At 42.6% G+C, this 18,070-nt stretch overlaps 2 protein-coding genes across 5 annotated transcripts in view; both read right to left on the bottom strand.

Annotated features, from left to right (window-relative positions):
- GTF2I (general transcription factor IIi) overlaps positions 1 to 8,515 on the bottom strand; it is a 63,620-nt gene extending 55,105 nt beyond the window's left edge. For both annotated transcript variants that reach the window (XM_075264874.1, XM_075264875.1), the window contains exons 1-3: positions 8,300 to 8,515; positions 5,273 to 5,372; positions 3,511 to 3,649 (exon numbers count right to left, since the gene is read on the bottom strand). In XM_075264874.1, the coding sequence (XP_075120975.1) occupies positions 3,511 to 3,649; positions 5,273 to 5,372; positions 8,300 to 8,382 (322 nt within the window). In that variant the 5' untranslated portion in view covers positions 8,383 to 8,515. The remainder of the gene's footprint in view (positions 1 to 3,510; positions 3,650 to 5,272; positions 5,373 to 8,299) is intronic.
- A 7,534-nt stretch (positions 8,516 to 16,049) lies between these two features.
- The window catches only part of GTF2IRD1 (GTF2I repeat domain containing 1), an 88,254-nt gene continuing 86,233 nt past the window's right edge, over positions 16,050 to 18,070 (bottom strand). For all 3 annotated transcript variants that reach the window (XM_075264871.1, XM_075264872.1, XM_075264873.1), the window contains exons 25-27: positions 17,623 to 17,663; positions 17,299 to 17,447; positions 16,050 to 16,258 (exon numbers count right to left, since the gene is read on the bottom strand). In XM_075264871.1, coding sequence (XP_075120972.1) covers positions 16,190 to 16,258; positions 17,299 to 17,447; positions 17,623 to 17,663 — 259 coding nt within the window. In that variant the 3' untranslated portion in view covers positions 16,050 to 16,189. The remainder of the gene's footprint in view (positions 16,259 to 17,298; positions 17,448 to 17,622; positions 17,664 to 18,070) is intronic.

The raw sequence follows: 18,070 nt of genomic DNA, 5'->3' as shown, positions 1-18,070 counted from the left end.
CAAATGAAAGAAAAGTCCGATGTATGATGAGGTTTCTTCCTTTGCAAAGTAACAGGCAGAAAGCTACGACACAGCAGCAAAAGGGCAGGAGGAGTTGCATATCATGAATACAATGGACGTGATAGAGGGAAACGGAGAGATTTTGGACAGGATTTTGAGGCAGATTTGCCTCAAAATCCTGACCAAAATAACCCCTGTGAACTCAGCCTTGCCTGTGTGATTAACAGCCTATCTTCCTATCAAGTCTGTGGCGGGTTCTTCCTCCCTATTTATTCTTGGCTCACATTCACATTGGTGCTTGCTATTGCCTTGTGCTTGCTGGCTGTTACTCTTGCTGATTTGTTACCTGTAATCATATTATTGGTCTGTGGCTTTACCTTTGTCTGTTCTCTTGGATCTCATTTCTGTACTGCATTGCTCGACTGTTACTGAACCCTTGGCTAGCTGACTTCCCTTTTGTTGTTGTTTATCTTGTCTGCGTTCTTTGTCTTCACCTATATCTAAGTAGGGTTTTGCCACCCAGTTGCCACCTGTCACTTAGGACAGGGTAGGCAAGCAAGAAGGGACAAAGGGGGTTCAGCTTAGGGCTCACTGTTTTATTGTGCCCCTCCCCCAAGGGTTCACCAGCAGCTACTGGGGAATTGCTCCTTTAGCAATTCTCTTACACGTAACTCAATACACAAAATATACAATTGATACAACATAATTTTGAAACATTGATATAATGATTTGTATTTTCATATTTTTATTGCATTTCTTAAACATTACAGAGATTCAGAAAAGCATACTATTCAGATTCTTATAAATATGGAAAAAAGAAAAAAAACACTACAATAGATTAGATAATGAGTGCATTTCTTAATAGTGTTAATTTAATAAAGTTAAAAAAAAAAAAGCCACATAACTTTTATTAGATGCTATGGCCCCTGTTGTATAGCGCAGAGCATTATGATGTCAAGTCTGGAATCTTCAGAAATTGTGATGTCGACACTACACGATATATAAGCATGACACATTACAGTCTGAACCTTGAGGGTATAGAGAGTTGAGTTATTTTGTTGTGTGTGTAGAACTGAGACTTGAGATATGGAAAGAACCCAGAAGTTTTTTCTGCAATTGATGGATAATCTTGTCACAAAGCACTATATGCTGCTTATAGGAACTTTTGCAGCGGGAGCAATTGGATTATTTGTTACAGAACTAGAAATCATATACGATCAAGAGAATGTAGATATGGACTGAGACCTACCGCTGCACAAGCGAGCTTCCCACCACCACCAACAGCCCACCATAAGACCATCACCGGGCTGATATCCCATCATCTGAAGTGTTACACCCATCAGTCCTGTATCTGTGGATGGAATTCCTGCCATTTCCGTTATCAAATGAGGTAGGTGTGAGGGAGTGCCAGAATGGTCTCAGTAGGAGAAGGTTCCCACTCCTTAACCGTTAAGTTGAAAAGATGATCCTACTGACTTGTTAATGCTTAAACAAAGTGATTTTATTCAACATGTGGTAACAGTAACTGTTGCCATTTCCGTTGTATTACAGCTTCCACCATAAGACCATCACCAGGCTGACATCCCATCATCTGAAGTGTTACACCCATTAGTGCTGTATCTGTGGATGGAGTTCCTGCCATTTCCGTTATCTTACAGCATCCACCATAAGACCATCACCAGGCTGACATTCCATCATCTGAAGTGTTACACCCATTAGTGCTGTATCTGTGGATGGAGTTCCTGCCATTTCCGTTATCTTACAGCTTCCACCATAAGACCATCACCAGGCTGACATGCCATCATATGAAGTGTTACACCCATTAGTGCTGTATCTGTGGATGGAGTTCCTGCCATTTCCAGTATCTTACCGCTTCCACCATAAGACCATCACCAGGCTGACATCCCATCATCTGAAGTGTTACACCCATCAGTGCTGCATCTGTTGATGGAATTCCTGCCATTTCCATTATCTTACAGCTTCACACTGTCTTTTTTGTGCTTAAATAATAATAAATAGTGATTTCTGATGATTTTGACTTACATTGTGTTTACGCTATCAGTATAAGATCAGATTTTATCCCCTAGCTCAGTGTTGGAGCGGCATTATACTGTGTTGGGGCACTATGGAACATTTTACTGCATAGTTATACTGTGTGGGGACCACTAAGAACATTATAGTGTGCGGGAGCCAGCTTCTAAGAGAGTACCCAGTGCACATAAGAACACGGCTCACAAAGCTGTAATACATACATACTCTACACTCTGTACTACAGCCCTCAGTCCCTTTATAATTACTTTTATGTAGGGGTCAACAACATTAATTGTTGGGGGGGCACAACCTCATCTTTGATATTTTTATATTTTTAAATCAGCACATTGTGCGAAAAAGCTTGCTTACCCCTGCATTACCTATGCTAGATATTTCAACCACATGGATTTATTACCGTTTCCCCAAAAATAAGTCATCCCCGAAAGTAAGACATAGCAGAGGTTTTGTTGAATTGCCTAATATAAGGCACCCCCCGAAAGTAAGAGATCCCCCAATAATAATAATCTTTCTGCGCAAAGACTGTATGAAGAAAAACATTGCAACCAGCTGAGCGCTGTGTGCGGTGCTCCGTGTGCACAGGTTTGCCGGCTGCTGATGCCACTGCGATACGTTGTATCCACTGTTCCTGCTGCTGTAGGATGAGTTGGGAGATGCCGCTGTGCATACACTAAGCATCGTATGCGGCGGGGGTCCACTCTCCCAGCTCATTCCACAGCAGCAGGAACAGTGGATACAACGTACGATATCACAGCAGCGGCAGCAGCCGGCATACCTGTGCACACAGAGCACCGCACACAGTGGTTGTTGAATTCACTTCAAGGCGTGTCATATCAAGTTCTTTAAGAGGAGCGCATTGCCTGGGATTTAGGAGCTATACGCTCCATTTTGGTGTCATGAATACAATGGAGTCATCCTTCACATATTAGGTCACAGAGTGCAAGGATTAAACTGTATGACCAGAGGAGCCATAACCACAAACAACAGACCTACTATTTATAACAATGTCCCGTAATGACTGCATATCACTCTTAGGCTATGGCACCACGTTGCAAAACACAATGTTTTACAGTACCTGCAAAGTGGATGGGATTTTGGCAAATCCCATGGGAAAAGCTGCGTTTTCAAAAACAGCATTTTCAGTATAGGCAAAAAAGTCCACAGAAGGAAAACTCTGTAGACTTTCTGTGAAAAACACTGCAAAAAAAAAAAAAAAAAAAACAATTTTTTTTTTCCGCAGGTTTTTTTTTTTTTACCACGTTTCACTCTGTGGGGCCTTAGCCTCAAAAAGGTTCCCTATAAAATTTGTTGCATGTAAAATTCCACCACAAATTTTCACCAGGCATTTCAACATAGCAGTAATATGCGGTAAATCAGCCGCAACATTTACATGTCAGACACAGAAGGATTGTAAAGAACATGCAGCTTGTGGACCTACTCTACTTGCTATCACGTACTCACAATACTGTATGAAATCTTTCTGGAGATCTTTCCTGGAATCAAAGAAGGCTTTTCCTTTCCTGCTCCCAACTACCAAAGCTTCTGCGTCATATACCGCGATGCATGCCACTTCTGCCTTCACCCTGGCAAACTGCTTGCACTACAGAAAAAGATAGCACCATGAAGATAATATTCAGCAAAATGTTACCAATGTTAAACGAAGTAACAAATAAATACGTTGAACTGTACATTTATCCACGGTAGAGAGAAGACAATAATACAAAACATATAAAACATCTTACAAGTATCAAGCAGCTAACTTAGCGTTCCTGCCGTATTCACAGATCTGAATTTGTGTCACCAGTGTACAAAACTTGACAGACCTCTTTGTGCCCTAAAATTAATACTATGGTAAAGAGAAATAGAATAAAACAGAAGTTGTATTATAGAGCAATTACAATCTATTATTGGGAATCTGTCAGCAGATCTGTCTAGTAATCTAAGTATAGCCTAGATATCCATATCTGTGCAAAAAAAAGCATATGCAACAAATGTGTATATCTGCCAACTTGTGCAAAATAGTTCAATGTTAGGGAAAAAAAACAAATAGAGCAATAGTAACCTGAAAAAGGATATAGTGCCATATATTTGTATTGTATATTTGTATGAATAACCTATAAGTATAATGACCATAGAATCTAAGGCTGCAGACACAGTATCAGATACAATAAAAAGTTATAAAAATAAAATAGTCACCATAGGAATATTGCCCCAGGCAGGAAGGATCTAATGAGCAGTCTCTCAATATGTATCACCCTAGCAAGGGCTTCCTCAAAATAAAGCTACTATTCTCATACTGTAAAGTATGAGGATGCTTATCACACTGAACACTACAAGGTGCTGCTGCAATAGCCATTTTGCTGCTGACAGAAGCCCATAGTTGCTGCTATAGTGGCCATAACCTTAGGGGTCTGTCCGGCACCCTGCTGCCTTTTTATGGGGGAATGTCAGGATATAATATCCGGTGTCCCCTGGTGGTGCAGAAGGTAATGGACTAGAGAGAGGATAGGTAAGTAAAAACCAACTGTTGCCTACTAGAGTAATCTAGTAATGGTTGTCATACCATGTGGGAGGGTCCCCGTCAAAAACTTGCTATAGAGCTCTGTCTTTCCAGCTTTTCAGTCTTCCTCTGGACTATGTGTTCTGATATGCTGACTCCTGCACACAGTTTCCTTTAGTTTAGGGATTTTTACAATACCCTATATGCAGATTGTAACACACAAATATAGGTTGAGTGCTAGCTAGTGAGGACTTTCCCATTCTGATAAGCAAGGAAAGGGGACTAAGAGAGGAGAAACACATGTATATCAGCTAGTTTTTCACCTAATAATTATGTGCTATTAGGACATTCAGTTAGGAACTCCCTTTACAAAGACATTTTTAAGCCTAAGGGTCCATTCACATGGAGTAACGTGCCGCGTGATGTGGCACGTATATGACGTGTGATACTTTGAGCGCCGTAAAAGCTCCCATTGATTTCAATGGGAGCCTGGATCATATACGCCGCGTTATTTTGCGGCCGTGATTTTGGGGCCGCACAATCACGGCCGCAAAATAACGCTGCATATACAAGACTAACTCCCATTGAAATCAATGGGAGCTTTTACGGCGCGCAAAGTATCACACGCCGTATACGTGCCACATCACGCGGCACGTTACTCCGTGTGAATGGACCCTAATACAGACATAACATTTTTAGTACATCATAGGAATTAGAATTTACCAGTGACTCCAAGGTTGAGATGAAATATTTAACTGCCTCCTTGCTTTCTACGGTTTCATTGTACATTGACAATATTGGTGGAGTAAAGTCAGCCATTTTCCTGTTCAAAAGAAAATAACATGGAATATTTAGATCATACTATAAAGAACAGTATAAGAAACCATGAAATGCACTAAAAAATATCCCAAAACCTCCTCCACTCCTCTCATCCTTCTCTTACCCTTAGTTCACATCTGTGTTCGGTAATCCGTTTGGGGAGTCCGCATGGGAACCCCCGAACGGACTAGCGAACGCATTTGCAAGCAGTGTACAGTGAAAGCACACGGACCCTATATACTATAATGGGGTCCGTGTGCTTTCCGCGCAGTCTCCGCACTAATCATGCCGACAGGAAAGTAGATTGTGAAGTACTTTCCCGTCCGCACGTTCCCTGCGGAGATCTTGCGGCAAGCACATGGACCCCATTATAGTCTACGGGGTCCATGTCCGTGTACTTTCACTGGCACAACACTTGCCAGTGTGTTTGGTATTCCTTGGGGGGGTCCCCGTGTGGACTCCCCCAAACGGATTACCGACACAGATGTGAATGAGGCCTTAGTACAGTTTAACCAACCATCAAATGCACAAAAAAAAAAAATCCCAGAACTTCCTCCCTTTTCTCACATTATTATGTGTATACTTATACCCCCCTATTATACTGACATTATTACGTGTACACTTATTCCAGTCTATTATACTGACATTATTATGTGTATACCTATACCCCCTATTATACTGACATTATTATGTATATACTTATTCCAGCCTATTATACTGACATTATTACGTGTATACTTATACCCCCCTATTATACTGACATTATTATGTGTATACTTATACCCCCTATTATACTGACATTATTATGTATATACTTATACACCCTATTATACTGACATTATTATGTATATACTTATTCCAGCCTATTATACTGACATTATTATGTATATACTTATACCCCCCTATTATACTGACATTATTATGTATATACTTATTCCAGCCTATTATACTGACATTATTACGTGTATACTTATACCCCCCTATTATACTGACATTATTATGTATATACTTATACCCCCTATTATACTGACATTATTATGTGTATTATTATACCCCCCTATTATACTGACATTATTATGTTTATACTTATACCCCCTATTATACTGACATTATTATGTGTATACTTATACCCCCCTATTATAATGACATTATTATGTGTATTATTATACCCCCCTATTATACTGACATTATTATGTGTATTATTATACCCCCCTATTATACTGACATTATTATGTGTATTATTATACCCCCCTATTATACTGACATTATTATGTGTATACATATTCCAGCCTATTATACTGACATTATTACGGGTATACTTATACCCCCTATTATACTGACATAATTATGTGTATACTTATTCCAGCCTAGTATACTGACATTATTACATGTACACATATTCCAGCCTAGTATACTGACATTATTATACCTATTCCTATAATTATATTGATGCTAATGTAGCAGGACAATGATTTCAAAATGGCAGTTTTGAATAGTACTCGCTCATCTCTATTTAGCTACTACTACTACAATGTACAGTCCTCCCTGCTGTGCCCCATACTGGACTCTGCTACATCTGCATGTAGCATCAGATGTAGCAGAGCTGAGTATACGATAAAGCAGGGACAAAGCAGAAGAGTAGATAGACAAGTCAATGTACAGTAATGCAGATGTAGCAGAGTCCAGTATACGGCACAGCAGGGAGGAAACAGAATAGTAGATACTATAATGGCTTATTATATGGCGAGTGCCTCGTCGTCCTCACAAAGTGATTAAAGGGATTCTACCATTAAAAATCTTTTTTCTGTGGCTAACACGTCGGAATAGCCTTTAGAAAGGCTATTCATCTCTTACCTTTAGATGGGATCTCCGCCGCGCCGTTCCTTAATAATACTGTTTTTTTACCAGTATGTAAATTAGTTCTTTGGCAGCGATGGGGGCAAGCCCCAGCGCTGAAAATGCGATGAGGGCGTCCCCACCACTGCCTGAGAAAAGGATCCTGCGCCGCCTCTATCTTCTGCTGGATCCTCCCCTTCTTTCTTCGGCGGCGTCACCTCTTTCGGCTCTGACACTAATAGAGCCGACTGCACATGCGCGGCCATAGTTCCGAAGCCGCAATTGCGCGCATGCGCAGTCGGCTCTACTAGTGTCTCAGTGGCAGAGCCAACTGCGCAGGCGTCAGAAGAAAGACGAAGAAAGAAGGGGAGGATCCAGCAGAAGATAGAGGCAGCGCAGGATCCTGTTCTCGGGCAGCGGTGGGGACGCCCTCATCGCATTTTCAGGGCTGGGGCCCGCCCCCATCGCTGCCAAAGAACGAATTTATATACCAGTAAAAACCGGTATTACTAAGGAACGGCGTGGCGGAGATCCCATCTAAAGGTAAGAGACGAATAGCCTTTCTGAAGGCTATTCCGACGTGTTAGCCACAGAAAAAAGATTTTTAATGGTAGAATCCCTTTAAAAAACAATGTTTCATGGCCATTTAAGTGTTCCCTTGCTCTTTCTATGCATTTTAAGAACTTGGATGTATTTTTAGGTAACTTTTTATAGCTTTTGAAAACGATCTTCAGAAAAAAAAAAACCATTGACTTGCATTAGGATCAGATTTGGGATCGAGATCGGGTTCGAATGAAAAAATGATTGGATTTCAAAATCGATCCTAATATCTCAAGATCGGCTCAACCCCAGTTAATCAAGTCTTCTCAAAGGAGAGTACTAGCTATATGATATACACACCATTCAACAATCATATCACGGTACAAACATTAAGCCCCGCCCCTGCGGATCGTGTCAGCCTATCGCATACGGCTTAGAAGGTTTTGAGTTTATGGCCTTATATATGTGTCGGGAGACAACAGGGCACAACAGGAGGCTGAAGTAGACAGTGTGCCCACCTAACATAAGAGCAGTGCGCCGTAGGGACTGCCTTACCTACACCACGGATATGTGGGGAAGCCGCCCGGGTGCCGCTCGCCGTGCCCTCTGCCCACCACAGAGCCCTCCTCTCTGTACATACGGCTGACTAGGGGCTCTCCTGTATTCTGTCACAGCCCGTACACCTCCGTACACACTGACCTCCCAATATCTTTCATTCTTTATTTTTATCTTATCCTAGCTGTCCAGCCAAAAGTAAGCGCGCATGCTCATTCTCCGCGCTGCACCATGGGAGTTGTGGTTCCTAAACACAGTAACTGATGAGCGTAATGATGCTTGTGGGACTACGTATCCCAGCATCCCTTTGTAGCGACGCGACGTGCAGTACTGTAGAACAAAGCAGCTGCGGCGGCCTCTCTGGCTGTAGTATGGCGGTCTGACTTCTGTTAGTCTCCGTAGTGTACAGTGGGAGACGTAGTAACATGATATACACGCTTTACTGCCGCTCCCACTGCTAGTGCAGCGCTGTGTCATAGGGGTGAACTATATATGGATCTGCTGTAGATAGTAGTTACTCTAGTTCTGCTATACAAGCCAGAAATCTTGTGCCCTGGATAGTATGTGATCATTTATGTGTATGGTCCCATGGTATATTATGGTATTGGGGCCCCTCCACCTCCAGACATTGCTTTTGCCTGGGGCTCCTGAGATGCCAAATACACTCCTGTACATAGTACTCATGTGCCGCTCTTAATTGGAGCAAGGGTAAAGCTTGTGACAGTGATGTAACTACCGGGGTAATGGCTGCCACAGGGCCCGGGACATTAGGGGCCCGGCGACACCCACTACTCCTGTGGTTTTTTTTCTTAATACGCCGTTACTGACTGGAGTAACTCCAGCCGGTAACGGGCCCTATCTACTTACTGATCCTGGCAGGGGCCGGAATCTGTAAGTGACACCGTGGGCCCCACAAGTACTATTATTATACTCGGGGGGGTCTTTTCAGACCCCCAAGTATAATGATCGGAGACCCCAGAAACGTAAAGGAACATAATAAACGTGTTACTTACCTTTCCACGCTCCTGGCAGGCTTCGGGCCAAGCTGTGTGACGTCCCTGATCATGTGATGTCAGTACGTCATTAAAGAAGGCCGACACCACCAAAGACTGCAGCGGAGCAGGAGATAGTTAAGCAACAGTGTTTTTTATGTTTGTATTCCCCCTGGGTCTCCGATTATTATACTCTGGGGTCTGAAAAGTCTAACAATTGTTCATGGGTGACCACAGTGGCCATAATACTATGTGCAGAGGCCACTATGTGGCATAATATTGTGTGCAGGGGCCACTATGGGGCATATTACTGTGTGCAGGGGTCACATTAGGACATAATACTCTGTACAGGGGCCACTATGCGACATAATACTGTGTGCAGGGGCCACTGTGGGATATAATACTGTGCAGGGGCCACTATGGAGCAAAATACAGTGTGCCGGGCCACTATGGGACATACTACTGTGTACTGGTGCCACTATGTGGCATAATACTGTGTGCAGGGACCACTGTGGGATATAATACTGTGTACTGGTGCCACTATGTGGCATAATACTGTGTGCAGGGACCACTGTGGGATATAATACTGTGTGGAGGGGCCACTATGGAGAATAATACTGTGTACAGGGGCCACTATGGGACATAATACTATGTGCAGGGGCCACTATGGGACATAATACTGTGTGTAGGGGCCACTATAGGGCATAATACTGTGTACAGGGACCATAATGGGGCATAATAGTAAGTGCAGGGGCCACTATGGGGCATAATACTGTGTACAGGGGCCACTATAGGACATAATACCGTGTACTGGGGCCACTATGGAGCATAATTCTGTGTACTGGAGCCACTATGGGGCACAATACTCTGTGCAGGGGCCACTATGGGGCCTAATAGAGCACGCAGGAACGCGGCGGGGGGTCAGTCGGTCGAGGTCTTCGGTGTCGGTCAGGAAGGGGGGCCCCATGTCAAAAGTTCGCCACAGGGCCATTCCTAGTTACGCCACTAGCTTGTGGTACACTTGTGTGTTTTCTTAGAGTACGTTTGCACCGTAAAATTTCCACCTCAAATTTCTCTCCAAGTATCAGCTTAAACTCAGCTTCAGCTTTCCATCATGGGTTTACACGTGGATTAGTTTTATATTGAGCATGAGATTTGTGCCACAGTTTCCGGAAGCCATAGGAAAATCCAGCAAGACACTTCTTTTTTCAGCTCTCTGAAATCAAAATGTGTGTGTCACTGCCTCCCTTTGAAAACAGAGGCAGATTTCTGACAGAATTTAGAGCTGATTTTGAGGTGGATTCCACCACTAAGGGTGCATTCACACTACGGAACACCAGCGTGTATCACAGCTGCACACGCCGGCGTTACAGCAGGGCTGCCGGACACTTCCCATTCATTTCTACGGGAGCCGGCATGCGAGCGCTCCCCATAGAAATGAATGGACTGCTTCTTTCCATTCATTTCTATGGGGAGCGCTCGCATGCCAGCTCCCATAGAAATGAATGGGAAGTGTCCGGTAGCCCTGCTGTAACGCCGGCGTGTACGGCTGTGATACACGCTGGCGTTCCGTAGTGTGAATGCACCCTAAGGGTGCATGCACACTGAGTAACGCCGGGCGTGTATGAGAGCCGTACACGCCGGCATTACAGCAGACTGCCGAACACTTCCCATTCACTTCAATGGGAGCGCTCGTAACAGCGGCGTTTACGAGCGCTCCCATTGAAGTGAATGGGAAGTGTTCGGCAGCCCTGCTGTAACGCTGGCGTGTACGGCTCTCATACACGCCCGGCGTTACGTAGTGTGCATGCACCCTAAGGCTGCGTTCACACAGAGTTTTTTGGTCAGAAAATTGACTCAAATTCTTCCTCCAAAAAACACCTCACCATACAGTCCTATGATGAGGCGTTTTTAGGAGGAGGAATTTGAGTCAGTTTCCTGACCAAATTCCTGACTAAAAAACTCCACACGGTGATGTTTGGATTGGAACCTTAGACGGAGGCCACCTCAGGTTCTGATCCAAAAACTGGGTAGCCGCGGCTGAAAGCCAGTGCACTGCATCGGCATCAAGCCGCGCACTCCGCTCTGGTTTAGGCCCAATGAATGGGCCTAGTCCGGAGGAGGATGTGTCTTCAGGCCAAATCGTGAGGCCACTCTGCCTGAGGAATGAGCATCTTGCTTCTTTTTTCCGGGAGCCGGAAGAAACGGCTCCTGGAAAAAAAGACCTGAGCAGCTCCCATTGATTTCAATGGGAGCTGTCTTTTTGGTCAGGGTTTTGAGATGAATACGGCCTCATAACCCTGACCAAAAAACTCTGTGTGAACTTACCCTAAGGGTCCTTTTACACAGAGGACAATGGTGAGGAATTTGGTGTGGAATTTCAGTGCTGAAAAAAAGCCTTGACTTCAATGGGTTCCTTTTTCTTCTAGCACATCAAATTCCTCACCATATTCCTCCATGTGAATGGACCCTAATGGAAACAGGGAAACAAATGTAAAAGCATGACTGAGGCTATCCAAGGTCAAAGGGAGATGCAGGGGTTCTAGTCATCATGTCATTCCTTGAGATGGAGTTTGGCTACCCATACATAGAGACAGGCCTAGCCAGGAGTAGGCTTTATTACTGTATGTTTCCTGACAAGTTGTTCTTGTTGGGTATAGAAGGAAGCTTCAGTATTCAGAATGGAGACTAGATTCCCAGAAGATATTGGCTTTAAGGCAAAAATAGGCTATATCACTAAGGGCTTAATGAAAGTCAGTGACAGTCTTGCCACTGTTTCACTTCTTAGTAATAATACAGCGGATGTTGGCACATTAAATATGGTGCCCACTGTAAAGCAGAGCACTTGCTATAACAATGTGGTCTCCACTGTTTTACTCACGGTCCTGTAGTCGAGTTATCAGTACATGACAGAAGAGTCATGGGGAAGCAGGGTCTCCGAGAATCATACATGACTATGATGCTAGGAGTCCAGATCCCTGCTAGAGTTCTATTGGGAGGCTTTTTTGGAGGCTGATTTTGAGGCGGATTCAGTGTAAAAAAAAACTCAGTATGCACTGACTCTTAGCCTCAGGCCGGGGCCCCACGGGACGTAAATGCCATGATTTGCCCACAGCGGAGACGCTGTGGGAAAAATCGCAGCATTTTACAGTGCAAGCAAAGGGGATGGGATTCATGTGAATCCCATCCCCACTTTGTGGAAAAGATCGCAGTGATTTGCAAAGCCGCAGAGGTTTTTCCCGCAGCGCTTTAGTGCCTCAAGGTCAGTATTGCAGATTTGGGTTTCCAGAGGCATCATTAGGCTATGGCCTCACGTTCTAGAATTGCTGCCTTTTTTGTTGCAGATTTAGCAGTTTTTTTGAGCCAAACCCTGTAGTGGTACAGAAAAAATGGGAAATATCTAGGTGGCATTTGTACTTCTCCTTTCTGCTTAATCCACTTCTGGCTTTGGCTCAAAAAACTACAGCAAAGTCTGCAACAAAAAAAGAAGCTTTTCGGCAATGTGGGGCCTTATGCTAGGTTCACACCTGCATTCGTGGTTCTGTTCAGGGGTCTGTTTGGGGACCCCTGAACGGAAATCTAATCTGCTTAAAAAAGTGGTTATCCGTGGACCCCATAGACTATAATGGGGTCTGCTGGGTTTCGCTTGAAAAGGGTGAAAATGCGGAGAGAATAGTGCTGCTTGTAGTGCTTTTCTCTCCGCATTTTTCAAGCATAAAGGGGAACGGAAATCCCTGAACAGAGTTGCAGCGCTGGTGTGACCCAAGCCTTAGCCATAGGGAGAGTTAGGGGCATCTTTAGAGATAAGGTCAGTTATTGTCTGGTTAACCATTTGTTCACAATACATCCCCATCATCTGCCTTTTCCATCATCAAAATTCTATCACCATCTTCTTCCAGTCAATTGAGATCCTATTTCTTTGCTTCCTGGTTACCCAATAATATGATATGTACTTAATACTTTTCGTTCATTTGACAGTCTAATTGTTGCACAATATTTTCCATAATTCTATTACCTTTGTCCCCCAGTAATGAGGATGGTTCCAGATGAAGTCCAGTTCTGCTGTCAACTAGCATCATTACAGTACCCTAAATATTAGTGCCTACAGTTCTGTATAGCACATCTCTCAGAATTGAACGGCATATTTGGTTTTTTCCACTTAAGTGAATTTCCATGTTTATGAACCACTGAACAATTGATCATTTGAAGTTGCTAAACATAGGAGAATCTAGATTGTGCACAGATGGCAGCTAAAAGTAGTTTAATTACAGAATGAACACTCTAAAACCAACCATTCTCCTAACAAATTGAGATTTCAGGGTAGCTGCATAAACAGCATCTGTGCCCGCTGAAAACAATTTTTTACAAGCTAAAATCCATTTAATTTGCTTGCAAAATATGAAAGTGTTTCACTGGAGAGCATATGCAGCTGTGTTACTATGAGAAGAAATGATCAAGATTCAATTTATTCAACCAAGTGGCAAATGGTTGGTTAAATAAATAGATTTTCTGTATCGCTTCCATGGTTCTACCCTTGCATTGCAAGTTAGAATATGCTTAGGGTGGTATCTCACATAGCAGTCTCTGAATGGCCAAGATGCAGCCCCAAGTCACCCAGATTAACAGAATATGAATTGATTGTAAATGGCTACACAATTTTAGTGATACAGGACCTCAAATTCAACCATCAGTTGGGAAAGAATGCGAAGTTGCTCTTTGTTTTCTTGTCCTGAAAAAGTTACATTTTTGCCTTATCAAAGAGTTACAAAGCAAAAGGTGGGTTTACAAGATGCTTTCTCCTCAAAAACACATCTGTTGAAAAACAGCATATTTCTGAAAAACGCATGTGGTTCTTCTATAAAAATGCATGTATTTTGTATGCTTTTGAGCAAATGCATACCATATAAACCCAATCTAACCGAGATGTTGACTATGAAGAACAGATCTCAGTAAGGTTTCATTCTAAGGGCCCGTGCGCATGGAGTAAACGCGTGCTCATTTTTGCATAATACACGTGTAAAGAATACAGAAGTAGAAATCAGACTCCCATTGACTTCAATTACATTTTCTACATGTTTAAAAAAACACGCAAAAAAACGCATAAAAAAAACACGTTTTTTGCCGCGTTTTTACACGTGTAAAAAATGTCATTGAAATCAATGGGAGTCTGATTTTTATATGTGTATTCTTTACACGTGTATTATGCAAAAGTAAGCGCGCATTTACTTCGTGTGCAGAGGCCCTAAGTTTTCATTCAAGGTTCTTGGCAGTAAAGTGAAGGTTACTTGGTTAGACTCCATTCACATATATGTTGTGCGATGGCTGGATTCATTGTATAATCCTACTGATATAAAGTAGCCACAATGCAAGTGTGAATATAGCCATGGCTATGCTGGCTTCATAGGTTTGTTTTAAAAGAGAATTATCATTCATCTGTTTTCTGTACATAGGACATTTGTTGTATACTATACTTTATTTATAGCCAGAAAGAAGAAAAAAGGCTGCACTCGCCTTCCGTAAAAATGGCTTCTTTATTGCAAATCACTTGGTACAGATGCCAGGAATGCAGAGTGATGGCCATTTCCCATGGAACTATGCTTCTTCGAGGCCTCTGTCTCAAACTATATTTATATCACCAGGCTCAGACTGACCCATAGGAAATCCTTCTGATGGATGCCTGACTCAAGTGGCTAGCGAGCCCCTAGGTCCCTAACCGCATCTCATGCAGCCTATGCTCCATATAACAGGGCAGAAAATATAACAAACTATTCAGTTTATTATACAGGGTGTCCAGAAAGTAAGTACACAAAATGAAAGGGTGGAGTTCAGCCGGTATATGAAGCGTTTTTTATTAATGAACATGTGACCGGAAATGCACCATGGCGGTGTTGCAGGTAGACAGACACAGTGAATGTAAGTGTGTTCGCTTTCAGGCATTTTGTTGACATTAGGCATGCATCAATTCACATGTCAAGTCCGTTGTGTATGCAATGCCTGTGCCAACCCGTAAGAACTCGTGAACCACATGCAGGCTGCGTTCATCGTGGTAAGGGCCATACCAAGAGTTTGTGAACGGGTGCATCAATACATCTCTCGGTGTTGCACTGAGACAAGCGGCCAGCACTTCGAGCAATTCTTGTACATAAGTAACAGTAATTAAACTGATTTCCCATTAAAGCGCTTTCTCTTCCTCGTTTCTCCTTTCACATGGTGCAACGAGGGATAGGAAACCGACATCTCTGTCTACCTGCAGCGCCACAACGGTGCATTTCCAGTCACATGTTCAATAAAAAAACGCTTCATATACCAGCTAAAGTCCACCCTTTCATTTTGTGTACTTACTTTCTAGACACCCTGTATATAGGTAGCTGAGATAACATGTAGTTACAGAGACAGGTTGATCATTATCCTCCCTCCTCAGCCCAATATCCTTGCTGTCACTGCGGGGCCCCAGCACCGATTTTACTAACAGAAATCTGGTCTAGAGAAAGAACAAGGTTGCTTTAGACTAGCTGGTTACTGAAAGGGCCACGGGACAAACAGTACAAGGTGAGGACTAGGTAGCAAGTTAATGCTGAAATAAATGTCTGTCAGTGCAGTTTTAAGAATTTGCAAATAGGAAGCAGGTAATAATTGTATTTTGATGTATAGTGGACCCCCAAAATTAATTCCATAGGTGGGCCCTAGTCACCCCAGTCCCACACTGTATATCACCATTCATATAATACAAAGACACAAATCAGAACAAGGCAACACATTTTATTCCAAAAAAGGCCGTCTTGGATGGCAGAAACGTACTGTAAAAATGACTGGAAAAAACTAAAAGGCATTGTTAAATATTATCATATACATTTTATACAATAATTACATATTTCCATTCAGCTTCTGTCTTAGGAGTCTAGTAGTTCATTTGTCCAGGAATCTGCATATTCACACCCCCATAGTCCAACATATACATGGGCCATTGCTGTAACAAAAAAGCACAGTATATCAGACATGTATGGTAAGATCGATTATTTTAGCATTTACTTTTTCAGTTATTAATGCAGTATATTTCAGTTGTCAAGTGAAAGAAACAGATATAACAACAATATACATAAAATGTATAGGGAGGTAGTGAGTTATTCAATGGTCATGAGCTCCATCACCAGGCACAGACCATGGTCAAGAGAGGTTCTCTCCCAGGATTTGTCATTAATGTGATCAAAAGGCAGGGATATAGCTAAAGGCTTATCAGCCCTGATCCAAATCATTACCTGGAGCTCCCCTTGTTGAAATTGTAGGCTACGTCCCCCTTTTTGCAGATTAAAAAATCTCCTTCCTTGGCCCACACACAGTATAACATCCCCTTTACTGGCCCCCAAAATATATTACCCCACGTTATTGGCCCCACACAATATAACACCTCTTTTACTGAACCCTATACAGTATACTGTCCCCTTTAATGGTCCCCATGCAGAATATTGCCCCCTTCATTGGCTCCCAAATAGTATATTGTCCCTTTTTAGGGCCCCATTCAGTGATATGTTATTCTTAGATTCAACACAAATTTTCTAAAAGTTTAGGACTTGGGCCAAACCTGAAACTTTTAGGGTTTGTCACCCACGAAGTTCTATTATACTCTGAGGTCTTGCCGGACCCTAGAGAATAATAATAGGAAGCCAAGGGAGGTGAGGAAAAAATAAACTCTTGCCTCAGCACTGCACCGGCATTCAGTCTCGGCTACACGTTTTTTTGGTCCGGAACCTGATGTGGCCTCCGCCTGGCAAGTAGAAACTTACTACTGTTATTCTGTGTGTGGCAAAAGATTTGACAGGTCAGTAAAAGCAAAGCCTGGTTGATTTTACTAGACTCCATCCTGACGGCCATTTTCAAACCAAAATTAGAGGTCAGTAAAATGAAACCCCTGTTATGAATTCACTCAAAAGGATATTGGAAACTACTATAGAGTTTCAGTATCTTTCTTAAGCAATTGACATTGCAAGCAGCAACATATACAGCACTTACCACTAGTGACATCGGATGTGCTGATGAGATGGGTTCTATATTAGAAGAGGAAGAAGATGAGGATGATGAGGAGTTGGATGATGTTGAGGACACAGAGTTTCCTTCAGAAATTCGCTTCCTTTTTCGCTTGGGAGTGAGACTGTCTTTGTCTGCACATAAGAATAAAAGTATATGGGATACTGACATAGAAAACAAAGTATATTGTATTAAAGTTGTATAAGACAGTTCAATTGCCATAAGAAACATAACTTAAGATTTTGACTTTTTCAGGATTTTCAGAATATAAATTGGTAAATAAATCTTAAAACGTTAGGTTACACTTACGTAATTGTGAGGGTGGCTCGATACATATCTCTGAAAACGGCCTGTGAAAGAATAGGAATTGAAAAGATTACATCTCGACCAATTCTCAAAAACCTTCTCTTTCACAGTAAATGCCTGCTCAGTCACTCACTGCAGCTATAACTGGCATTTTCTGAGTGGTGAGACAGGACCGGGAATTACACATCAGCAAGGACCTGGTAAGGGTCAGGACTGCAGTCACAAGGTAGCGTGAGATGAATAATGTTAATTTTACATTTTTGACTCATTTTGACCCTTTTCTAATAAAGAATATCTAGGTGGACATCCCTTTTAATTTGGGTTTGAAAAATAGAACTAGAACAGATTCACACTATTAACCATAAAAATTGTCAGGCATAGGGGCCACACGGTGGTTCAGTGGTTAGCACTGCAGCCTTGCAGCACTGGAGTCCTGGTGTTCAAATCCCGC

Source organism: Leptodactylus fuscus, chromosome 2, assembly GCF_031893055.1.
Source record: "Leptodactylus fuscus isolate aLepFus1 chromosome 2, aLepFus1.hap2, whole genome shotgun sequence".
NCBI classification, from domain to species: domain Eukaryota; kingdom Metazoa; phylum Chordata; class Amphibia; order Anura; family Leptodactylidae; genus Leptodactylus; species Leptodactylus fuscus.
This window is presented reverse-complemented; position numbering and strand designations above follow the sequence as displayed.